At 44.8% G+C, this 23,955-nt stretch overlaps 1 protein-coding gene and 1 non-coding gene across 2 annotated transcripts in view; one reads left to right on the top strand and one right to left on the bottom strand.

Annotated features, from left to right (window-relative positions):
- Positions 1 to 19,673, top strand: part of MRPS17 (mitochondrial ribosomal protein S17) — a 36,575-nt gene extending 16,902 nt beyond the window's left edge. The window contains exons 5-6 of the mRNA XM_052635538.1: positions 16,071 to 16,210; positions 19,227 to 19,673. Coding sequence (XP_052491498.1) covers positions 16,071 to 16,210; positions 19,227 to 19,496 — 410 coding nt within the window. The 3' untranslated portion in view covers positions 19,497 to 19,673. The remainder of the gene's footprint in view (positions 1 to 16,070; positions 16,211 to 19,226) is intronic.
- Positions 19,674 to 21,812: 2,139 nt separating this feature from the next.
- TRNAA-AGC (transfer RNA alanine (anticodon AGC)) lies at positions 21,813 to 21,885 on the bottom strand. Its single transcript has one exon. It is a non-coding gene; the product is annotated as a tRNA-Ala (tRNA).
- Positions 21,886 to 23,955: the final 2,070 nt, after the last annotated feature.

Below are 23,955 nucleotides of genomic sequence, written 5' to 3'. Positions count from 1 at the left end.
TTTGTTACATGGCTTTATTTCAAAACTTTCAATGCCACATTTTCATTGTCTGCACTGCAGTCAGTTTCATTTGGTTATATACCATACCACAGTTTCTTTTTCATACAGAGAATACTGAAGTGTTTATATGTTCTGAATTTCTTTTAGATGGGGAGAATAGACCAGAAATTAAAAAATCAAACCATAATATTTCTGATGAAAATCAAACCCATGACATGATAATGGAGAGACTAACAGGAGACAGTTTCTGGTACTCCATCTTAGGTGGACTCTGGGATTTTGATTACCAGTTAGAATTCAACCAAGAAAACCAGCAGAGATACTTAGGACAAGTATCTTTTACCCACAAAAAGATCACACAGGAGAGAGGCCTTGAATGTAGTAGATTTGGGGAAAACTATAATCTAAACTCAGACCTTCTTATGCAACAGAGAATTCCTTCAATGAAAATACCCCTTAATTCTGACATACAAGGAAATAGCATCGAACATAATTCAGACCTGATTTACTATCAGGGAAACTACATAAGAGAAAATCCTTATGAATATAACGAGTGTGGAAAAATCTTCAATCAACATCTTCTTCTTACTGGTCATATTCATACTGAAGGGAAACACAGTGAATGCAGGAAGGCCTTCAGCCAGAACTCATCTCTTGCTCAACCTCAGATGGTCCTCACAGGAGAGAAACCCTATAAGTGTGATGAATGTGGGAAAAGATTCAGCCAGAGAATACACCTGATTCAACATCAGAGAATTCACACGGGAGAAAAACCTTTTATATGCAATGAATGTGGGAAAGCCTTCCGTCAACATTCATCCTTTACTCAGCATCTGAGAATTCATACTGGAGAGAAGCCCTATAAATGTAATCAGTGTGGTAAAGCCTTTAGCCGGATCACATCCCTTACTGAACATCATAGACTTCACACTGGAGAAAAACCTTATGAATGTAGTTTTTGTGGGAAAGCCTTCAGCCAGAGGACACATCTTAATCAGCATGAGAGAACTCACACAGGAGAGAAACCTTATAAATGTAATGAATGTGAAAAAGCCTTCAGCCAGAGTGCACACCTTAATCAACATAGGAAAATCCACACCCGGGAGAAATTGTGTGAATATAATAAATGTGAGAAAACCTTAAGCCACAGTCCTTCCCGTACTCCACAGCACATAACTCAGAATTTTTAGCTTTGTCCTGATGGGGGTGGTGGGGGTGGTAAGGGAATCATATGAATATATAAATATAGGAAAATTGGGGTTAGACCTTTTCATCCTGTTCAATATCAGATTATTCATAGTGGGAAGAAAGCTTATAAATAAACTTTTAATGCATAGAAGGCAAATAAATTTAGACCTTAAATTTAGCATATTATATTCCCAAGAGAAGTTATACATAATGAAAATATTTTATAAACAAGATTATATTAGGAATCATGTTCCAACCTTTTTTTAATGACCAGATATCCTGTAGGCAATGACCTATCATTATTCCCTTGTGATTTTTATAGCATACAGTTTTTAAATTATATAAACATTAATTAATTGAGGCTATTGTGTAGTATAACCAGTCACATAAATTTGAAATAGAAAAGAGCAATATTTCTCAAACTTAAAGTCATTTGTGTGTATCCTTTACCAATTTTATCATACTTAATGTTAGTTAATATTTTTAATAGGACTCAGGGTTTTTAGCCTTGTCCTAGGAAATATTATTTATGAAGATTGTGAGTGTTATATGCTAAATTATATTCTAATTTCCATCAAAATAAATATATAATTTTGAAGTTGAAAATATTCATTGGTGTACCATCTAAGTCTTCTGTACCATCATTTGAGAAGCCATGTGGTAGGATATGGCAATAATAATATTGTTTTTTAGGAATCCTTCCATTATTTTCATCAAACAGGTCCTGGGATCTCTAAGATGAGTCTTAGAGGAGACTGAGGGTCATATTGGTGAACTTTGAAAAGTGATTCAGAGAAATCTACTTTTCTATCCTGTTATTGTAGTTTTAAATTTCCCTGTGGCAAATGTATATTTTTGAATCAAAATTGTTATTTCTGTTACATTTGCAGGTTTAAATAGAGAGGAGGTTTTATTTTATACTGACAGGGACTTTATAAGAATCCCTTCACCTGTCTGTATCACTGTGGAAGTCAGAAGTAGGGGCTGGACCAGAGGGTAAAGTGGTGGTGCCACGCTGAGGCAAAGAACCAGGAAAGAGCCTTATTGGTTTATATAAACAACTAAGGAAGCATAGGGCCTTCCAGGTGGGCTCAGTGGAAAAGAATCCACGTGCCAATGCAGGAGCTGTGGGTTTGATCCCTGGGTTGGGAAGATCCCCTGGAGAAGGGAACCTGCTCCAGTATTCTTGCCTGGAGAATTCCATGGAGAGAGGAGCCCGGTGGGCTACAGTTCATAGGGTTGCAAAGAGTCGGAGATGATTGAGCACACATGCAAGTAAGTGTTACTAGTTTGTTTAATAATTCACTTTATTTATTGAAATATATTTATGTACCACCGTTTTCCAAAAGGAATAAGGTGGTTAAATTTTATGATCACTGCCTTGTTTGACAGAAATCGCAGTTTGATGTTACAAAGCATTGTAAATATAAACCGTCATAAACCATGAATAGCTACATCTAGGGAGCTGCTTGTTTCTGGGCTTTTTGTTTTTCTCTTGGTCTTCTCAGTCTTGGCTGAAGAAGCCATGAGACCAAGTTGGAATCCAGTCCCCTTGCTTTTTTTTTTTTTCCTTCCCCAGTCCCCTTGCTTTCTCACCTTTCATCTGACGTATCTCCTAGCTAAAGACTTCCCCATTTCTTTATCCCTGTGAGAGACTAGATATCATAGGCCTTAAGTCAAAGCTGGAACGATGTAAATTTTTTTTTAAAAAAATTAAAACACTAAAAACCAAGAAAATAATGAAATCATTTCATTGTGGAAGTTAAACTTTTCAGGTACATTTTTGTCCCACACATCAGTGGATGAAATAGTTAATAAAACCCTGAGATACTGGAATGAGGGAGGATTTCCAGTAATATCATGTTTAAATACCTGTGTAATGGAGATCAATTTTTAAGACAGATAAGTTCTGAAAGTGTCTCTTCACCAAAGGGACTAACATGTAAGATTTATTTGCCCTGAAGAGGCAGAGTATAGAGCTCTCAGGTTTTGGGAAGAGGCAGTGAGGCAAGATGAAGTCTCAGACAGCAGAGGTATAGGTTAAAAGAAGTAATGATTAATTTACAGTTGGTGAAGCCTTTGATCAAAGTATGCAACCAAGAAAAAAAAAAACCTGAATAATCCACAAAGAGTGCTAAAGGCTTGAACAGAAGGCAGTGTATCTCACACAGGGAAAGGAGAGCAGTACAGGATTTTCAGAAGAAGATAAGCAGAATTTGGACAATTTCAGAAGTCTGAACTGAAGGAGACCAGTCGGCCATGGATTTTCACCAGTTCTTCATAAAATTAGAATCTATTATCTATCCTTAGGGTCATAAATGATTATGCTTATGTTAACCATACAGTAAACTATGTCATTCTGGTGTGAATTCATTCTCGTCCTTTGTTATCTTCAGCATGTTCTAATTTAAGTGAATCCTAAATGTATTTATTACATCAAAATTCTAGGGAGTTATAGGAGTGGTTTACTTACTCAGAAACTTAACGTTATGACTTATTTCTGTCTAGGAGGGCAAGATATTACCCTTTTACATATGTTAATTCATTTGGTTCCTCCAACCAGGTGATGTTGCCTTTCTTATATGAAAAGAGATACTGAAGCTTAGACATGATAATAAGTGATAATTTTTCAGAGTTTCTCAGACTGGAATGTCATTAGAACATGGATCGTCTTACTCCTAATCCAGTGGATAAAAACAGTGCCTGGAACAGTGTTTTATAGCACTCTGAAAACATTTGATAAATGTATTAAATTTAATAAAATGAATTGCTGCTCAATACCAAAATTTGTATGACTCTCTTTCTCAGAATCTCAGAGTAAAAAAGATTATTGTGTTGATAGATTCTCTTATGTCCAAAGGGCTTAAGGGCTGGGAGAAAAATACTCATTTGGATTTTGATTAATTTTCAATTTATTAATTTAAGAAACCAAACAACATTCCTTAAGTAGCCAACATTCCTCTAATTATTCATAGATGTGCAAATAATAAATACTTAAGAATTTCTAAAATGAGATATCCTTTCTCTTGTAAACACTGATCAGATTTAAATATATCTAAACATTTCATTAAAGTTGCAGACCTAAAATTTCAAATGTTATTAAGTGTCTTAAACACATTAAGAAACAGGTAAGAGGTACCCAGAATATAAAAAATAATTATACCAAAACTGGTTATAAAAATGTCAGACTTTCCTGACAGTTCAGTGGTTAAGACTCTGAGCTCCCAATGCAGGGGACCCAAGTTCCATCCCTGGTCAGGGAACTAGATCCCATATGCCACAACTAAAGAGTTCACATGCCACAGCTAAGACCCAGCAATGAATGCTAAATAATATTTTTTTTAATCATAAAAAATTTTTAAAAGGGAAACAACCTTAGTAGTATCCGATGAATGGAAAAGTCATATATATATACAGAAAATACTATATATGTATATTTTTTTACATTATAGATGTATGTGTGTGTATATGTAAATACAAATTCCATCACTTTCTATATACAAAATGAGGCTTCCCTGGTGGTTCAGTGGTAAAGAATCTGCCTGCCAACACAGGAGACGCGGGTTTGATCCCTGATCTGGGAAGATCCCCTGGAGAAGGAAATGGCAAACCACTCCAGTATTCTTGCCTGGGAAATCCCACGGACAGTGGAGCCTGGTAGTCTACAGTCCATGGGGTCGCAAAGAGCTGGACACAACTTAGCAACTAAACAACATCAACAACATATACAAAATACCATAGACTGCTAAGTGTCCAACTCCTTGTGGCCCCATGGACTATAGCCTACCAGGCTCCTCTGTCCAGGGATTCTTCAGGCAAGACTACTGGAGTGGGTTGCCATGCCCTTCTCCAAGGGATCTTCCTGACTCAGGGATCAAACCGTGTCTCTTCGGTCACCTGCATTGGCAGGTGGGTTATTTACCACTGAGCGACTTCACTTTCACTTTTCACTTTCATGCATTGGAGAAGGAAATGGCAACCCACTCCAGTGTTCTTGCCTGGAGAATCCCAGGGACCGGGGAGCCTGCTGGGCTGCTGTCTCTGGGGTCGCACAGAGTCGGACAGGACTGAAGCGACTTAGCAGCAGCAGCAGCAGTGCCACCTGGGACCATAGACTGAGTGATTTACAAAAGCAGAAATTAATTGCATACAGTTCTGGAGGCTGGGAAATCCAAGATCAAGGTGCCAAAAGATCTGTGTTAGTAGGGACCCATTTCCTGATGCCCTCACAGTAGAAGGAAACTTTTTTGGAGTCCTTTTATAAAAGAGATTGAATCCCATTCATGAGGGCAAAACCTAATCACTTCCTCAAAGCCCCTCTCCTAATATCTTCACCATAGGGGTCAGGATCCAAAATAAGAATCCTGGAAGGATACAAACATAATAGTGACCATGAAGAGAAATAGACGAGAAAAGTGGGTTGGGGGAGAGCAGAGGGAAGAGAGAGGAAGATTGAATATGAGAATGAATGCTGGGTTGGGGGCTGATGGCTGAGAAGTTTATCAAATATGGGTACCTTTTAGTCTTTTCGAAAAAGCATTTAATTTGTGTCTTACCCCATGAATGATTGCATGTTGTTTTCCAAGTGCCAGCTTCTTTATAGGTTAATTTTCTGTTGCTGCAAGCAGCAGAATTGACTCTTCAGAACACCTCCACCAGGATCCATTATCCCCAGTCATCTCCCATTCTCCCATCAGAGCACTCAAGATTCATATTCCTGGAAGGTAATCTGATTGGTCCAGCTTGGGCCTTGTGCTAAATGAAGACAGAGCATATTGATTGGCAGACCCACTGAGGGTGCTGTAAGGCAAGCAGAGAAAAAGAGGGTGAGCCGGGCATTCAGGCAGAGAAAGACCTATTATAGGAAGAAAGAAAGAAAATGACTGGCTTTAGAGAGAAACCAGTGCCCTCCCTTCACAGCCAACCGTTCTTATACCCTATTGATGGGAAATTGTGCCCCGCAGGGAGGGGGCCTCAGTTTATCTTTAGCCCACAGCTGGGGTCTTGTGGTCATGTAGTGAAGGGATCTCATGGTCGGTCGGATGGTCATGTAGTCGAAGGGGTCTCATGGTCAGGTGGTCACGTAATCTTGAGAAACTGGCACCAGCAGGGAAAAACAGTATCACCTTAAGGGAAAAACAGGATGCCCACCAGGGCAATGTGGCCACTGTGACTTCATCCCTTGTTTGTCAGGTCACCACGATGGGCCATAATTTAATTGTATGCTATGAGCCCCTTGTGAACCCTAACATTCCAGCCTTTTTGATATAGGATATGGGCCAAAGTCCCTTCAAGAAAATTAGAGGTACCAAGGGAACATTTCATGCAAAGATGGGCTCGATAAAGGACAGAAATGGTATGGACCTAACAGAAGCAGAAGATATTAAGAGGTGGCAAGAATACAGAGAAGAACTATACAAAAAAGATCTTCACGACCCAGATAATAACGGTGTGATCACTCACCTAGAGCCAGACATCCTGGAATGTGAAGTCAAGTGGGCCTTAGAAAGCATCACTACGAACAAAGCTAGTGGAGGTGATGGAATTCCAGTTGAGCTATTTCAAATCCTGAAAGATGATGCTGTGAAAGTGCTGCACTCCATATGCCAGGAAATTTGGAAACTCAGCAGTGGCCACAGGACTGGAAAAGGTCAGTTTTCATTCCAATCCCAAAGAAAGGCAATGCCAAAGAATGCTCAAACTACCGAACAGTTGCGCTCATCTCACACGCTAGTAAAGTAATGCTCAAAATTCTCCAAGCCAGGCCTTAGCAATACGTGAACCGTGAACTTCCAGACGTTCAAGCTGGATTTAGAAAAGGCAGAGGAACCAGAGATCAAATTGCCAACATCTGCTGGATCATGAAAAAAGCAAGAGAGTTCCAGAAAACATCTATTTCTGCTTTATTGACTATGCCAAATCCTTTGACTGGATCACAAAAAACTGTGGAAAATTCTGAAAGAGATGGGAATACCAGACCACTTGACCTGCCACTTGAGAAACCTATATGCAGGTCAGGAAGCAACAGTTAGAACTGGACATGGAACAACAGACTGGTTCCAAAGAGGAAAAGGAGTACGTCAAGGCTGTATATTGTCACCCTGTTTATTTAACTTATATGCAGAGTACATCATGAGAAACGCTGGGCTGGAAGGAGCACAAGCTGGAATCAAGATTGTTGGGAGAAATATCAGTAACCTCAGATATGCAGATGACACCACCCTTATGGCAGAAAGTGAAGAGGAACTAAAAAGCCTTTTGATGAAAGTGAAAGTGGAGAGTGAAAAAGTTGGCTTAAAGCCCAACATTCAGAAAACGAAGATCATGGCATCTGGTCCCATCATTTCATGGCAAATAGATGGGGAAACAGTGGCAGACTTTAAATAGCAGGCTTTGTCTAGAAAAAAACATAGGCCTCCTTTATCTGCTGTGAGAAGGTCTAACCCTCTTCTGTTTTGAAGGACCACAGCTGCCAAGGAATCTAGTTGGCCCTGGAGACTGATAAGGCCAGTGGCTACTTCTTTCAGGCTTTCAGTGAGATCCTTAGAGAGACTGATAGTAGTTTAAAGAGGTCATGAGCCCTGCAGTTCCTGTTCCAATCCCTGCTGCTATTCCTATGCTTATCAATAAGGGAATGAATTGAATTGCTTCTTTGGGTCTGTTGTGGATTAGTGGGATAGGAGGGTTTGATTGTTAGGAGCAATAGAGATATACCAAGTAAGATCAGGGTTATTTAAAGGGGCTGAGGAGATATGGGAGAAGTGAGGTATGAAGTCTTCTAATGTCTCATTGCAAGTGTGAATTGGAGGCTCGGAAGAATTAGGGATGAGGGTGGCGGGGTTAACAGTAGGGCAGTGTTCAAAAGAGAACTCGGGAGATTCTAGGAGGGTGATATGAATTAGTTGGATACAAGAAAGTGATAGAAGAGCCATGGCCTTGTGTGAGAGTAAGTCCTTAAGGTCATGTGGTGAGCGAATGACCGTGGGTGTCCCAAAAGTAAGTTTTTTGCTTCTTGAGTGAGAAGTGTAGCTGCAGCCAGAACACGCAGGCAGGCTGGCCATCCCTGTATGGTGGTATCCAGTTGTTTGGACAGAGAAGCAATGGGGACAAAGGAAGGGCCCTGCATCTGTCCTAAGACTCCTAGGACAATTTTATGTCTCTCAGTGTGTAGAGTATAAAAGGGCGAGAAAGATCAGGCAGTGTTAAAGCTGGGGCCAAGAGAATAGCTTGTTTTAGAGCATTAAGGCCCGAACAGACATTTGACTTAAAAGTATTTGGCTCAAGAGGCTCCAAAAGATCGCGCCACCCCTCCCCACCCCCCACCCCCCCACCCCCACCTTCCCCGGTAGCTGGGTATAGAGATTGTGCTAGGAGGGCAAAATTGGGGATCCAGAGGCGTAGATACCCAGCCAAGCCCAAAAAGGACAGAATTTTTGTTTTTGATGTAGGAAGTGGTAGGGCAGATATAAGGGACTTTCTATCAGTAGTTATGTCTGTTGATGTAAGGAGAACTCTAAGATAGGTGACCTCAGGAAGGGAAGGTTGAGCCTTAATAGGAGACACTCCTAGAGCCCCTAATCGGCTAGGAAGTTGAGGCGTTGTATTGTATGTTGTTGAGAGTGTATGAGTGAGGGGCTACAAAGGAGAAGAAGATCATCTAGGTATTGGAGGATAGGGCTTGGGTTCTAGGGCCCTGGGCACCTTCAGTCTTCAGTGGCGAGTCCGAGGAGTCTGGGCAGAGATGGGTCCGAGGGCTCCTGCTCAGGACTGCGAGGAAATGTCCAGATCCCTAGAGGGAGGTTAGGGCAGTCTACCTTCCAATGTCCCTTTATGCCACAATTACTACATGGACCCGGAGGGGGCTTGGGCTTTAGGCATGAGCCAGCCCAGTGCCCTTCTTTACCGCACTTGTAAAAGGGCCTAGATGATTTATTTTCTCTGTTAGAGGATTGAGGTTTGGAGCCGTGTAGGGCAGTGGCTAAGAAATGATATTTAGCCTGATCTCTCTGGGCCTTTTCTGGTTTTGCCTGTTCTTCCTGGTTATTGAAAATTTTAAAAGCCAAATTTAAAAGATCTTGTTGAGAGGTTTGAGGGCCTTCCTCTGCCTTTTTTAGCTTCTTTGGAATGTCTGAGGACTATTGGAAAAGAACATGGATATTAAGGACAATAGTACCTTCTATTGAAGTTGGATCTAATTTTGTATATTTTTGTAGGGCTTCTGTTAATCTAGCTAGAAATTGTGCTGGATTTTCATCTGGCCTTTGAGTTATTTCTCTGAGTTTATCAAAGTTAACAGCTTTATGTCCTGTTTCTTGGCAAGTCACCATGTGATTACAAGCTGTTCGCTCAGGACACCCTTCCTGGTAGTCACAGTTAGGGTCATCCCTGGAATTGGCAGCTGAGCCTACAAGCTTAGTATCATCAGTTTGATGTATTTCATTGGCATGAGCCTCAGTGGCTTGACAGACTTGTTCTTTTTCTTCTGGGAGGAGGGTTCAGTTCAGTTCAGTTGCTCAGTCGTGTCAGACTCTTTTCGACCCCATGAATTGCAGCACACCAGGCCTCCCTGTCCATCACCAACTCCTGGAGTTCACTCAGACTCACGTCCATCGAGTCAGTGATGCCATCCAGCCATCTCATCCTCTGTCGTCCCCTTATCCTCCTGCCCCCAATCCCTCCCAGCATCAGAGTCTTTTCCAATGAGTCAACTCTTTGCATCAGGTGGCCAAAGTATTGGAGTTTCAGCTTTAGCATCAGTCCTTCCAAAGAACACCCAGGACTGATCTCCTTTAGAATGGACTGGTTGGATCTCCTTGCAGTCCAAGGGAGGAGGGTAGAGGAGACTATAATGTAAATATCATGCCAGGTCAAGTCATAAGACTGGGTGAAGTAGATGGACATGAGTTTGGGTGAACTCCGGGATTTGGTGATGGACAGGGAGGCCTGGCATGCTGCAATTCATGGGGTCGAAAAGAGTCAGATACAACTGAGCGACTGAACTGAAATAAGTGTCAGGGTCAGAGGAAAAAGAGCCAAGACGTTTTTCGATTTGAGATAAATCGGAAAGGAAGAATGGGATGTGCACCCAAACAACGCCTTCTGTACCACCCAGCTCTCATAAGGGAAGGAAGGGAGCGGGAAGGGATTCAGGGTCCTGTCTCTTTAAGGCCGTTCACAGCTGGGTAAAAGGAGGGGATTTAGGGAGGTCGGGATAGGGACTTGAGACTCCGGTAGTAGGGGGTGGAGCCAAAGCCGGAAACAGGCCTTGAGGGAGGGTCGGAAGCAGCGGTGGCCTGCGCCTGAGAGGAGAGAGGAGCCAGGGGGATGTAAGGTGGAGGTTGTGGGACCAGGTCTGCTACGACAGGATTAGAGGCGATTGGAGGTGCACTGTGGTCAGAGCGGTCAAAAGAAGAGGAAAAATCCAAACAGGGATCAGGGGATATAGTATTGGGGGGATGTGGCCCAGAATGGCCTAAAAGTATTTGAGAACTAGAAGAGGAAGTACAGAGAGAGGGCCAAGAGCGGAGAACAAAGAAAGCCTGAACAGAAGGGATCTCTGACCACTTGCCATTGCCGCCGCAGAAGTTACCGAGGTCCCTTAAAGTAGTGTAATCAAGAGTTCTGTTTTCTGGCCACTGGGCCCTACTATCCAGTCGCCATACAGTGTGACAGTAATAAGTGAGTCGCTTTGGCCCTCTTTCTCCTTGAAAACCCTAAGTTTTTTAGGTTTTGGAGAAGGCAGGCTAATGGCTCAGAGGGTAAAGTGTCTGCCTGCAATGCAGGAGACCTGGGTTCGATCCCCAAGTCAGGAAGATCCTCTGGAGAAGGAAATGGCAACCCACTCCAGTACTCTTGCCTGGAAAATCCCATGGACAGAGAAGCCTGGTAGACTACAGTCCATGGGGTCACAACGAGTCAGACACAACTGAGTGACTTCACTTTCACTTTTTTGGGACTGAGAATTTCCCATTATAGTCGAATAGGGGAGGTAGGGCAAACAAGGGCGAGTGAGAAAAGGGAGGAGAAAGGTCCAAAAGAAAAGGTGTCCCTGTTCTCACAGCCTTCTCAGTCAGCGACAGGGTCTCCCATGAAATGGGCGTCCGCTATTTCAAAGTGAGATCAGGGCCCAAGGGCCGTGGGATCCTCCGCCTAGCACTGCTGCTGCTAAGTCGCTTCAGTCGTGTCCGACTCTGTGTGACCCCATAGATGGCAGCCCACCAGGCTCCTCCATCCATGGGATTTTCCGGGCAAGAATACTGGAATGGGTTGCCATTTCCTTCTCCAATGCATGAAAGTGAAAAGTGAATGTGAAGTCACTCAGTCGTGTCCGACGCTCAGCGAACCCATGGACTGCAGCCTACCAGGCTCCTCCGTCCATGGGGTTTTCCAGGCAAGAGTACTGGAGTGGGTTGCCATTGTCTTCTCTGCCGCCTAGCACTAGAGCTTCAAAAACCAGACAAGAGACAGAGGATCTGAGAGAGCAGGAATTCACTCACCCCTGCAGGCAATGAAATGAGAGCCGGTGTGTGGATGTCAGTCCAGCAAGGTAAGTGGAGAGTCCCATCTTGGGGACTCGTCCCAGTTTCTCTGGGAGGTCCAAGGGAGGGAACCACCGAAGGTGGGCTCAGGAGAGGAGTCAACCTAGCCGTGGTGGGTCTTCCCTCCCAGGTTTTGGCACCAGAAATGTAAGGTGAGTGTGGAGAAAAAGATAGCAAGCTGGGCATTCAGGCAGAGTAAGATTTATTATAGGAAGAAAGAGGCTGGCTTTAGAGAGAAACCAGTGCCCTCCCTTCACAGCCAACCGTTCTTATACCCTATTGATGGGAAATTGTGCCCCGCAGGGAGGGGGCCTCAGTTTATCTTTAGCCCACAGCTGGGATCTTGTGCTCACATAGTGAACGGGCTCTCATGGTTGGGTGGTTACATAGTCTTGAGAAACTGGCACCAGCAGGGAAAAACAGGGTATCGCCTTAAGGAAAAAACAGGATGCCCACCAGGACAATGTGGCCACTGTGACTTCATCCCTTGTTTGTCAGGTCACCACGATGGGCCATATTTTAGCTATATGCTATGAGCCCCTTGTAAATCCTAACAGGTGCAGATAAGGAATTCACAAAGTGCTCTCACCCCAGAAGACAGGACACTAAGGAGTGATGACACTGTACCAAATCCACCAAAATGGTGCAAAGAGTCTCTTAAACTGAGGACACTGAAGATACAGCAGATGCAGGGAAATAAAAAACAAAAAACCTTTTCAGAGTGTTCCTTATCTGACTACAGGCAGAGCTTTCTAAGAGTGAAAGTGAAGTCGCTCAGTCCTGTCTGACTCTTTGGGACCCCATGGACTGTATAGTCCGCCAGGCTCCTCTGTCCATGGGATCTTCCAGGCAAGAATACAGGAGTGGGTTGCCATTTCCTTCTCCAGGAGATCTTCCCAATGCAGGGACTGAACCCGGGTCTCCCGCATTGTAGGCAGACTCTTTACGGTCTGAGCCACCAGGGAAGATTTCAAGTTGTTAATTCCCTCTCAGGGGAGATTCCAGCTAAGAAGGAGATCAACCAACCACTGACACCAGGATGAGAAATTGCATAAACAAACACTATCACAAAGTGTTGAACTTTCCATGGTTCTCATAAAAGCCCATTTGCCTTGTCTAAAAGTCCATTTGTCTTCCTCGAGGCCCTTTCTCCCTCCTTCCTTTCCCCTGTTAAGTTAGTATATGTTGTTCAGTGGCTAAGTCATGTCCAACTCTTTGCGACACCATGGACTGCAGCATGCCAAACTTTTTGTGTCTTTCACTGTCTCCCGGAGTTTGCTTGCTCAAAATCATGTCCATTGAGTTAGTGATGCCATCCATCCATCTCTTCCTCTGTCGCCCGCTTCTCCTCCTGATCTCAATCTCCCACTTCTAGTTTTGGTATATATCCCCTACATCTAGTTTTTCAAGAGTCTCTTCATCTGCTCTTGAGTGCATTTGTGAATAAACCTTGTCTTTTTGCCTGGTGAGCTATTATCAGTTCATTCACAGTCCCACCACCAACACAAACTTAAATTAGTAGAGGGAAAGTTTTCCTCCCAACGAGGGTTGGAAAAAAATCAACAGATGTTTATTCTACCGTTGATGGTGGGAAATGATTTGATTTGCATTAAAAAAAAAATCACTTTGGGTATGTTATTGGTGTCGTTAGCAAGAGAGGTTTTAAGCTTGCTTGTAAAAGAAAGGGATTTAAGTTCATAGCTAGAGGGAAATATTATCTTGGGAAAGTTTTTGTTTATATGAAATAATGTACATAAAGTTATAGGGTTTCCCTGATGGTTCAGTGGGCAAAGAGTCCTCCTGCAACGCTGCATTTAAAATAATTACCACTTCTATAGAAAATCAGCTTCCATTTCTGAAATTTCAAACATCTTACACTATCCCCATCACCATCTCTCCTTTTAAATCTATGTGCTAAGTGTGCCCTTGCCCTTAATTCTTTATCTGAAAGCACACTTCAGTCTAAGGATAAGATCGCTGTTGTTTTTACATCCATTCAGTTCAGTTCAGTCAGTCAGTCGTGTCCGACGCTTTGCGACCCCATGAATTGCAGCACACCAGGCCTCCCTGTCCATCACCAACTCCCGGAGTTCACTCAGACTCGCGTCCATTGAGTCGGTGATGCCATCCAGCCATCTCATCCTCTGTCGTCCCCTTCTCCTCCTGCCCCCAATCCCTCCCAGCATCAGAGTCTTTTCCAATGAGTCAGCTCTTCGCATGAGGCAGCCAAAGTATTGGAGTTTCAGCTTCAGCATCATTCCCTCCAAAGAAATCCCAGGGCTGATCTTCAGAATGGACTGGTTGGATCTCCTTGCAGTCCAAGGGACTCTCAAGAGTCTTCTCCAACACCACACTTCAAAAGCATCAGTTCTTCGGTGCTCAGCCTTCTTCACAGTCCAACTCTCACATCCATACATGACCACTGGAAAAACCATAGCCTTGACTAGACGGACCTTTGTTGGCAAAGTAATGTCTCTGCTTTTCAATATGCTATCTAGGTTGGTCATAACTTTTCTTCCAAGGAGTAAGCATCTTTTAATTTCATGGCTGCAATCACCATCTGCAGTGATTTTGGAGCCCAGAAAGATAAAGTCTGCCACTGTTTCCACTATTTCCACTGTTTCCCCATCTATTTGCCATGAAGTGATGGGACCAGATGCCATGATCTTCGTTTTCTGAATGTTGAGCTTTAAGCCAACTTTTTCACTCTCCTCTTCCACTTTCATCAACAGGCTTTTTAGTTCCTCTTCACTTTCTGCCATAAGGGTGGTGTCATCTGCATATCTGAGGTTATTGATATTTCTCCCAACAATCTTGATTCCAGCTTGTGCTTCTTCCAGTCCAGCGTTTCTCATGATGTACTCTGCATATAAGTTAAATAAACAGGGTGACAATATACAGCCTTGACGTACTCCTTTTCCTCTTTGGAACCAGTCTGTTGTTCCATGTCCAGTTCTAACTGTTGCTTCCTGACCTGCATATAGGTTTCTCAAGAGGCAGGTCAAGTGGTCTGGTATTCCCATCTCTTTCAGAATGTTTCACAGTTTTTTGTGATCCACACAGTCAAAGGCTTTGGCATAAAGTCAATAAAGCAGAAATGTTTTTCTGCAACTCTCTTGCTTTTTCCATAATCTAGCCATTAGGTTTCCTCTAATCTAGCAATTTCCTAACAAGAGCCTCGTATATTCCCAGACTTCCTTCTGTCTGAGAAGGCATCAGCAGCAGCCTGCTCATGGCCCATCTAAGATCTTCCTAACTGGCACATATATATATGTACCCAGACTTCTCTCCATCTCACAATATTGAGAATTAACACCTAAAGTCATATCAGACATAAAGATCTACAGAAGTTTATCTTAAATGCAACTGCTGGGGGGTGGAAATGCTTAAGCATTTCAGTCTCAGCGTTTGGCAGCCTCCAATGTTTCAGTGTTTGATGAATGAAGCTCCTTTTATTTGGAAGGCCTTGTCCAATGTCTGGGAGCTCAACAAAAGCAGAGAGAAACTAAGTGGAATAGGTAAAGGCCAACTTCCCGACGCATTGGACTAGGTACGGGTGCATAAACCAGAGATCAACGTCTTCAGCAGAGCCACAGCCCGCGGCTGCAATTAAGGGGCGGGGGGTGGGTGGGTGGGTGGAGCCCTGTCTTTAACCCCGCCCACGACTGAGAGGACTCGGAGCCAATGAGTGGGCGGCCTGGGGCGGAGCGACCTGCGTACGACGTGACGCCATCACGCTCCGGTCGGCCCTCTGCCGGGCGTACGCCGAAACTGTGGAGTTCTGAGGTGGGTTGTTTGCGAGTCCCGAAGCGCCGCAGCGTGGGAGCCCTCAAGGCGAGGCGAGTCGAGTTACATGACCTCGGGTTTCAGGAGCGAAGGGAGCAATCACCCCAAACCTCCAGGCTGGGCGACATGAACTCAGTATTAATTGATCTCGAAAGGAATGCCAAGTCAAGGTCTCCGGTGTGGTGGACTCCCGGGCCGCCTCGCCTCAGCCTCGCACGCCCCAAGTAGCCGGGCTCTGAGCCTTTAGGGAAAGGCAGCCCAGGAGGATGGAAAGAAATAGGGACGCAAGGGAAGGTCAGCGTTTATTCGCGCTGTTGAGCGCCTTACGGGTTAAGTCCTCGAAGCACTTCTGTGAGTAAGCCCAGTTGTTATTCCCATTTGGTAGAGGGGAAAACTGAGGCTTGAGGTTAAAATTACAATAGTGAAACGTGTAAGCACCTCTATAAAGTGGTGATTCCAGAAGGCCAACAAAGCTGTTTCTGCATTTGGGCGGTTCTAGTGACAAAATTCTTTTGGTGAGTCACGATCGTCAGGCTAAACTTTGAAATTTATTTTCAGGTGACCAAAGCCACATCATGTCCGTGGTTCGTTCATCCGTCCATGCCAAATGGATCGTGGGTAAGGTAATTGGGACAGCAATGCAAAAAACTGCTAAAGTGCGAGTGACCAGACTTGTTCTGGATCCCTATTTATTAAAGGTAAGGAACATCGCTGTTTGTAGATGGCATTGATGAATCACCAACATGTTCAGGGTTCTGAGCAGAAACACACTGTCAGGGAAGATGGGCTGAGCCAGTGCTGCCCATCAGGCATTGGGCTGGTCGGTGGGTGTAACACAATGCATGATTCCTGGTTCACCTCACATTTTAGAGACTGCACAGAGTTCATTTCAATTCAATCTGATGACACTGCTATAGACATTCTATGTGTAGAGTACTGCAGAAGGTAAGACTCATTCTTCCTTCCCTGGTTGTTAAAGGAGAGCTTTTTTTTTTTTTCCCCGGCCATTCCAGGCCACATGTGGGGTCTTCATTCCCCAACTATGGACTGAACACATGCCCCCCTGCATTGGAAACACAAAGTCCTCACCACTAGACCACCAGGCAAGTCCCAAGAGCATTCTTGATTATATAAGATCAAGCTGAATCTCCAAAAGGACTTTATCCAGGAACTTCTTTGGAGGTCCAGTGTCAAGACTCCGCCTTCCAATAGGGGTTCGATCAGGAATTAAGACTCTACATGCCATGCAGTGCAGCCAAAAAAAGATTTTATCCAGAAGACCAGGTTGGGGGCAGGAGTGAGGGAAGTCATTCCAGCCATGGTGAATAGTTTGTGAAAGTTCTTTAACCATGTGTTCACCTAAAACAAATACACTGCCAGTTATTTATACAGCAAAAACAGGTTTACTTGGGATCGAAGATTGGGGTCTGCAACCATGATGAGCCACGTGCCGGTCTCCCACAAAAGCAGAGGTGACCAGAGAGGAGCGTGCTTTTACAGAGGGAACAGAAAGTTGGGAGGGGATGGTAAACAAAGAGTCTGTGGCATTTTGTTGGCTGTGCTGGGAAAGAAGAGAAGGAGATCTTTCTTCCTGTTGAGCTCTGCTGTCATGACAGGGTGTGAGAGCTTCCCCTTCTGGTCTCCCAATTCTGAGTTTTTTGTTTTTGTGTTTTAGTAACTTATTTATATTTGAGCATGCTGGGTCTTCATGGCTGTCCGTGGGCTCATTAGTTGTGATGCACCGGCTTAGTTGCCCTGAGGCATGTGAAATCTTAGTTCCCCAACGAGGGATTGAGCCCATCTCCCCTGCCCTGGCAGGTGGATTCTTAACTTCAAGATCACTGGGGAAGTCCCTTAACTCTGTGTAACTGAAGTTTCTGTTTATTAATTTCTTACACATGAAAAGGCATGACACTGTACTGGAGCAGTGAGTGCTTTGGCGAGGTTGAGCTCAGAGCTTGGCACTAAGTAGGCCTTGTCTTTGAATGAACGCGAGAATGATTGGAATCGGAGTGGGAAGAGTCTCCTGTGTCGTAGTTTTGATTTCAGCCTATGAGAAAAGGAGATGGGAGGTAAGGAAATAGGTGAGGAGGTTATTGCAAATGTGTAGGATGGAAATGGTAAAGAGGCCGAACAGTCCTTGGAGCAGAGGATGGAGTGGAAAAGGTAGCTTTCGAGCAGGAAGGTAGAGAGTCCTTAATTACGTAGATGTGTTAGGGAGGGAGGGGCAAGTGCCGGGGATGTTTCTGCATGCAAGGTTAGGCACCCTGGTAGGCACAAGTGCTGTTTGTTATCTAGGATCAAAAATACAGGGGCCCTTTCAGGGTCTTGTGAAGCTGGATAGATCCCAGCCAGGAGAAGAACAGCCAACCTCATCATCCTCACAGCCCTTTGACTGCTTTGAAGCTGCTCCATAAAATGGCTTGATCCCAAAGCAAAAACAAAAATAAAGCCACAGAAGCAAGCTGAAGAGTGACAGCATGGTCATTGGTCTTAGAAGACCTTAGTTTGTGTACTGACTGTTTTTTGTTATTTTTGATGTCTATTTATTTATTTTTGGCTACCTCGAGTCTTACTAATAGTTGCATTATGTGGGCTTCTCCCTAGTTGCAGCACTCGGGCTCCAGACCAGGTCGGCTCTGGAGCTGGGCATGGGAGCTTAGTTGCCCCGTGGAATATGGGATCTTAGTTTCCCCAACCAGGAATCAAACCCATGCCCTCTGCGTTGGAAGGCGTATTCTTAACCACCAGACCACCAGGGAAGTCCCCTGGCTATTGTTTGCTAGCTGTGCACCTTACTTAACTTCCCTGAGCTTGTTTTTCTTATCGGTTAAATGGAACAACCTGCTGTGGCGGGGTTGCCTAGAGGAAGAGATGGTTCTGGTTCTCATCTGTGGCTTGTTTGCAATACTTTGAGCGAGGCATGGAGCTAAGTGCTTTACATACATTATAACATTTTGTTCTCTTGATAACTTCGGGTGTGTTTTGGCTGGAGAGAAGACTCTACCAGGAAGGGTTTGTTTATTTATTTTTATTTTGGGTCTTTGTTGAGGCTCTCCAGCCTCTCGTTTGCAGCAGTAGTTGTGGTGCTCAGGCATATTGCCCTGAGGCAACTATGTGGAATCCTAGTTCCCTGACCAGGGAATGAACCCCCATCCCCTCCATTGGAAGGTGGATTCTTAATCACTGGATTACCAGGGAAGTCCCAGGAAGTTTAAATAGTGTAGAAAAGGATGATAATTTAGAGCAAGGATACCGCAGGCAGTGGACTGGAGAACTCTGGGACAAGATCAGCTCTGGAAAAGTCATTGTTGTTTGCCAGAAACTAAGCAGCTAATTTTTGCTTTGGAATCCTCCATAAATATATTGTTGCTCATTCGCTAAGTGATGTCCGACTCTTTATGATCCCATGGACTGCAGCCCACCAGTCTTCCCTGTCCTCCACTGTCTCTTGGAATTTGCTCAGATTCATGTCCATTGAGTTGGTGATGCCGTTTCAGTCTAACCATCTCTTCATCTGCCGCCCTCTTCTCCTTTTGCCTTCAGTCTTTCCCAGCATCAGGGTGGATTTGGAAGGTGGATGCCATAAGTATATTACCTGTTTCTTTTCCCCAAGTCCCAGCTTGTTTTCTGGACATGCCTTTTTCAGACTGTCTACTACCTTGCCAGGTCATGAGTGGGAACTACTGATGTGTTTCCTCCTTCTCTCAACAGTATTTTAATAAGCGAAAAACCTACTTTGCCCACGATGCTCTCCAGCAGTGCACCGTTGGGGATATTGTGCTTCTCAAAGCGCTCCCTGTCCCAAGAACAAAGCATGTGAAGCACGAACTGGCTGAGATTGTTTTCAAAGTTGGACAGATCGTAGATCCAGTGACCGGAAAGCGCTGTGCAGGAACCACCTACCTGGAGAGCCCAGTTGATCTGGAGACCACCCCGCTAGCCAAAAACCTGGAAGAACTCAGTCTCTCCACAACACAGTGAAGGAGGATTGGAAAATAGAGCCAAAAGGGAATTTCTGAGTTTACTCTATGGAAAAATTTTTCTCAGTTTCCTCACAAACCGTCCAGTTTCTCGTCTGGTATTTATGAAATCACTAAAAGTAAATGGAGTAAAGTCTTTGTTATAATTTTTCATAAAAGTTTATGGTCATGTTTCAGATTTCCTTCTTGGTGGGACGTACTTTTCTGTTACACAGAGTATGCCTAGCAATCCACTACATTGTTCTGTAAGCTCACTGTTTTAGAAGGTATATATTTTTTTCTCATTCAAAGGAATCTTGAATTTATCTTAAAACTTTTATTTTGGGAGGAAAAAACCTTTTGAGATCATAAACACATAAGACCACATTAAGTGAATATTTCAGTTCAGTTGCTCAGTCGTTTCCTACTCTTTGCAACCCCATGAACTGCAGCACGCCAGGCTTCCCTGTCCATCACCAACTCCCAGAGCCTGCTCAACTCATGTCCATAGAGTCAGTAATGCCATCCAACCATCTCATCCTCTGTCATCCCCTTCTCCTCCCACCTTCAATCTTTCCCAGCATCAGGGTCTTTTCCAGTGAGTCAGTTCTTTGCATCAGGTGGCCAAAGTATCGGAGTTTCAGCTTCAGCATCAGTCCTTCCAATGAACATTCAGGACTGATTTCCTGAATATTTAGTTTTGATCGTATATATTCAAAATTCAAGTTTTTCTCTGATTTAACCACAGACAGAAACAATTAATATGCCAATTAGAATGTTGGCATGTAGAAAGTAAAACTAAAATTCTGTCATTTTTCTTTTATCCTGTATCCTAGGCTGGATTAAGTAGGACTGAGTTCTTAAAATCCAATACATTGATGAAGTAGTGGAATTTCTCATCCGTGCATCTTTTTTTTTCCCCTCAGCTGCATCTTTCAGCACTGGGATCTTATTTCCCCGACCAGTGATTGAACCCCTGCCTACTGCACTGGGAGCTCAGAGTCTGTTTTTTTTAAAACCTCTCTCCTTGTGTATTGGTGTATACAGCTATAGAAATTAACAATTAACAATGTTGTGACAGTTTCAGGTGAACAGCGAAAAGACTCAGCCATACATATACACGTATCCATTCTCCCCCCTAATTCCTGAGAGCCTGGAGTCTTTTTTTTTTTTTAATTTTCCTTTTGTATTGATGTATAGCTGATTAACCATGTTGTGACAGTTTCAGGTGAACAGTGAAGGAACTCAGCCATACATATGCACATATCCATTCTCCCCCAAATTCCCGGGAGCATGGAGTCTTAACCACTGGACTTCGAGGGAAGTCCTTCACACATGCATTGAAGTTGGAGAGTTTCAGAGTTTTACTGCTGTTCATTGATAAACCATGATAACTTAGATTTTGACCTGATGAAACACTGAGCTACACATTTCAGCATTCTAGGTCCCAGAAGGGACTTGGAGCATATTTCAACCTCAGCTAATAAGTGTATTGTGCAAGCACTGGCTTCCAGTAATAACCTCAGGCCCCGCCCTCCCCCCACCCCCTCCCTCTCCCACCCTGCCCCAGGCTTATAATCTCCGGACAGGTATGCACAGGTGCCTTCATGGCAAACACAGAAGCACATGAATGTGGGAGAAGTTAGGTGACTTTCCAGAAAAAGAATGCTAGAATTGAGTCTTAAAGGAGGAGTCTCCGGGTTAGTGTGTGAGGCATGCGGAAAGAACATTCCAGGCAGAGGGAAGGGAGTATAAAGTCTTCAAAGGATAAGAGACGAGTGTAACTATGGGGTTCTGGAAGTGGTGAGCACTTCAGGTAGAGAAGTAGGCAGGAGTTAGACGTGGCTCAGACAGTAAAGAAACCGTGGAATACAGGCTACCCGAGTTCAATCCCTAAGTTGGGAAGATCCCCTGAAGAAGGGAATAGCAACCCACTCTAGTATTTTTGCCTGAAGAAATCCATGGACAGAGGCACCTGTTGGGCTTAAGTCCATGGGGTCACGAAGAGTCAGACATGACTGAGCACCTCATATTTTCACTTTCATACTCTAAGTGGTAGTGGGTTATTCAGCATTTGGGGGGGGGTGCATACTGCACAGCATGCAGGCGTGTGGGGTCTTGGTTCGTTGACCAGGAATCAAACCCACACCCCCTGAATGGAAGTGGAAAGTCAACTACTGGACTACCAGGGAAGTCTGGGTTATGTAACTTTAAAAAAATATTTATTTGACTGTGCCAGGTCTTAGTTGCAGCTTTCAGGATCTTTCACCTTCATTGTAGCATGAGGGATCCTTATTTGGATCTTGTGAACTCTTAGTTGGGGCATGTGGGAATCTAGTTCCCTGACCAGGGATCGAACCCGGGCCCCCTGCACTGCTAGTGCAGAGTCCTAGCTACTGGACCACCAGGGAAGTCCCATGAAACATTTTTAAAGAGTAAATAAGAGTCAGTAAGAATAACAGCATCAGTGTCAGGAATGAGAAAGATGAGAGGGAGGCAGTGACCTGGTCCTAAGACCTGAACTAAGTTGGGCAGGAAAGTGAATAGAGATTGGGTAGATGATGTGCCAGGCTCCCAGGACTTGGCACCAGGGAGGGTGAGCCGAAGGGAGGCACCTCAATGTTTTATCTAAGTGGGGCTCTGTGGTACCAGTTACCGTGGAGGGAACCAGACACCTGTCCAAGTTATCTCGAAAAGCTCAAATATTTTAAATGTTTACATGTACACACATATGTCATTTTTATCTTAACATAGATATTTTTCCTGACAATCGCATAAAATTCTGCTCCAGGAACATGCCCTCTGTTGATCCCATGATATTTTAACCTAAGCCACACACCTGTGAAATAAGAGTACCTCCCTCCCCTCAGGAGAAAGCATCGGGTTAGTGCAACTTCAGAGCAAAATGATGGTGGGAAAAAAAGTGCAGAACGAGGGACCTAACACTAAACACAAAAGCCAGGTCAGTAAAGACATGCCTACCAGGTTTACATGTCAGGAAAATAGATCTGAAAGATGTCTCCAGAAATAGCACTGAGAAATCAGGGGAAGGTGTGAGAAAGTCACATGGACACCACTGGCTTGAAGAGGCCCTGCCTCCCACAGTGCTGATGGGACGTGTCCTTTCCGCCCTGGGGAGAGCTCACCCCAACCTCCCTGTTGGGTCTCTGCATCCTCTACAGTCTCATGAAGTGTCAGCCAAATGAGGAACTCAGCCTCCAGCCTCCTGTCCCTGAGTACCTGGGCCTCCTTCCCACCTTTGCCTTTCCCTGGTGTGGTCACTTCTCTGTCCACAGGACCCATTTCTGTCCCTGGTGGCTCCTTGCCTTAACATAGTAGAACATTGCCCCAGTCAGAGCCTCTTCCTCCTGCCTTCACCTCCCAACCCCAGTCCCACAAGCCCAGTTATTGACCCCATCACTGCTATGCAGAGACCAGAAGGTAGCAGAGACCTCCCAGCCCCACCCAATCCTGAGGGCACTTGCCTCTTTCGGGACTCCAGCTGGCCTCCAAATGCTCCCCTTGGCAGCTGGGGAGCTCCTCCCTGTTTCTCCCCCTTTCTAACTGTCTGGCTCCCCTCCTTTACATATTTACATATTTATTGGGCTTCATGCATCTTCAGTGCTGCAGGTGGGAATCTAGTCCCCTGACCAGGGATGGAACCTGGGCCCCCTACATTGGGAGTCTTAGCCACTGGACCACCAGGGAAGAGCCATCTAGCTCGCTCTCTGCCCACCTTGTCTTGGCTGCAGTTTCATGAGTATACCTGTGGCTCTTATCTTTCCGCAGGATCCGTTTTCCTCATAGAGTGCCATCCTGGCCCATGCCTTTAAGTTGTGTCCTTGGCCAGGCAGAGTTGTCCTACATGCTTGCACAGGTCACCTCCTTCCCTTGGGACTGAGCTATCCTGCCAGCACACCAGGGTCTATGTTCCCCTTCCCAGGCACCAGAGCTGGTTACATGCTTTCCCGTCCCAGTTCCCCGCTCTCCATCTCACACTCACACCCTGCCTCACTCGACTGGGACTGCTTGAGGGCGAGGACGGGGCCACCGGTGCTGAGATCAACAGGAACATCGGAGTTCTGAGACCGCAGGAGAACCTCATTATGCTTCCAACCAGGATGCTTCTACTAAAGCGTAATTTATTTTCGAAAGTCAATATATTTACATGGTGCGAAGTCCAAAACGTATTTGGGGAGAAGCCCGCGCCTCCCAGCTTCGCATCCCAGGCCCTGGATTCCTCTAGGAACCGTGTGACTCTCTCCTTGTGGATCACTCCACGTACGTACAAGCCTGGCCCTTGTTCCTTTGGCGCACCCTGTGCTGCGCACCGAACTCCTATCGCTGGCGCTTAAAGTCTCAAAATCGGTTCCTCCCCGGTTTCCCGCTCCTTTCTCGCAGTCGCGGGACCTCGGCGCTGTGACCCACTGCGGCCGCACAGCGCCCCCTGGCGGCCGCGCCCCGGCACGGCAGCGGTCGCG

The sequence above is a fragment of the Budorcas taxicolor genome, chromosome 2 (assembly GCF_023091745.1).
Source record: "Budorcas taxicolor isolate Tak-1 chromosome 2, Takin1.1, whole genome shotgun sequence".
NCBI classification, from domain to species: domain Eukaryota; kingdom Metazoa; phylum Chordata; class Mammalia; order Artiodactyla; family Bovidae; genus Budorcas; species Budorcas taxicolor.
Note: the sequence above shows the minus strand (reverse complement) of the source record. Positions and strands in the feature narration are given on the sequence as shown.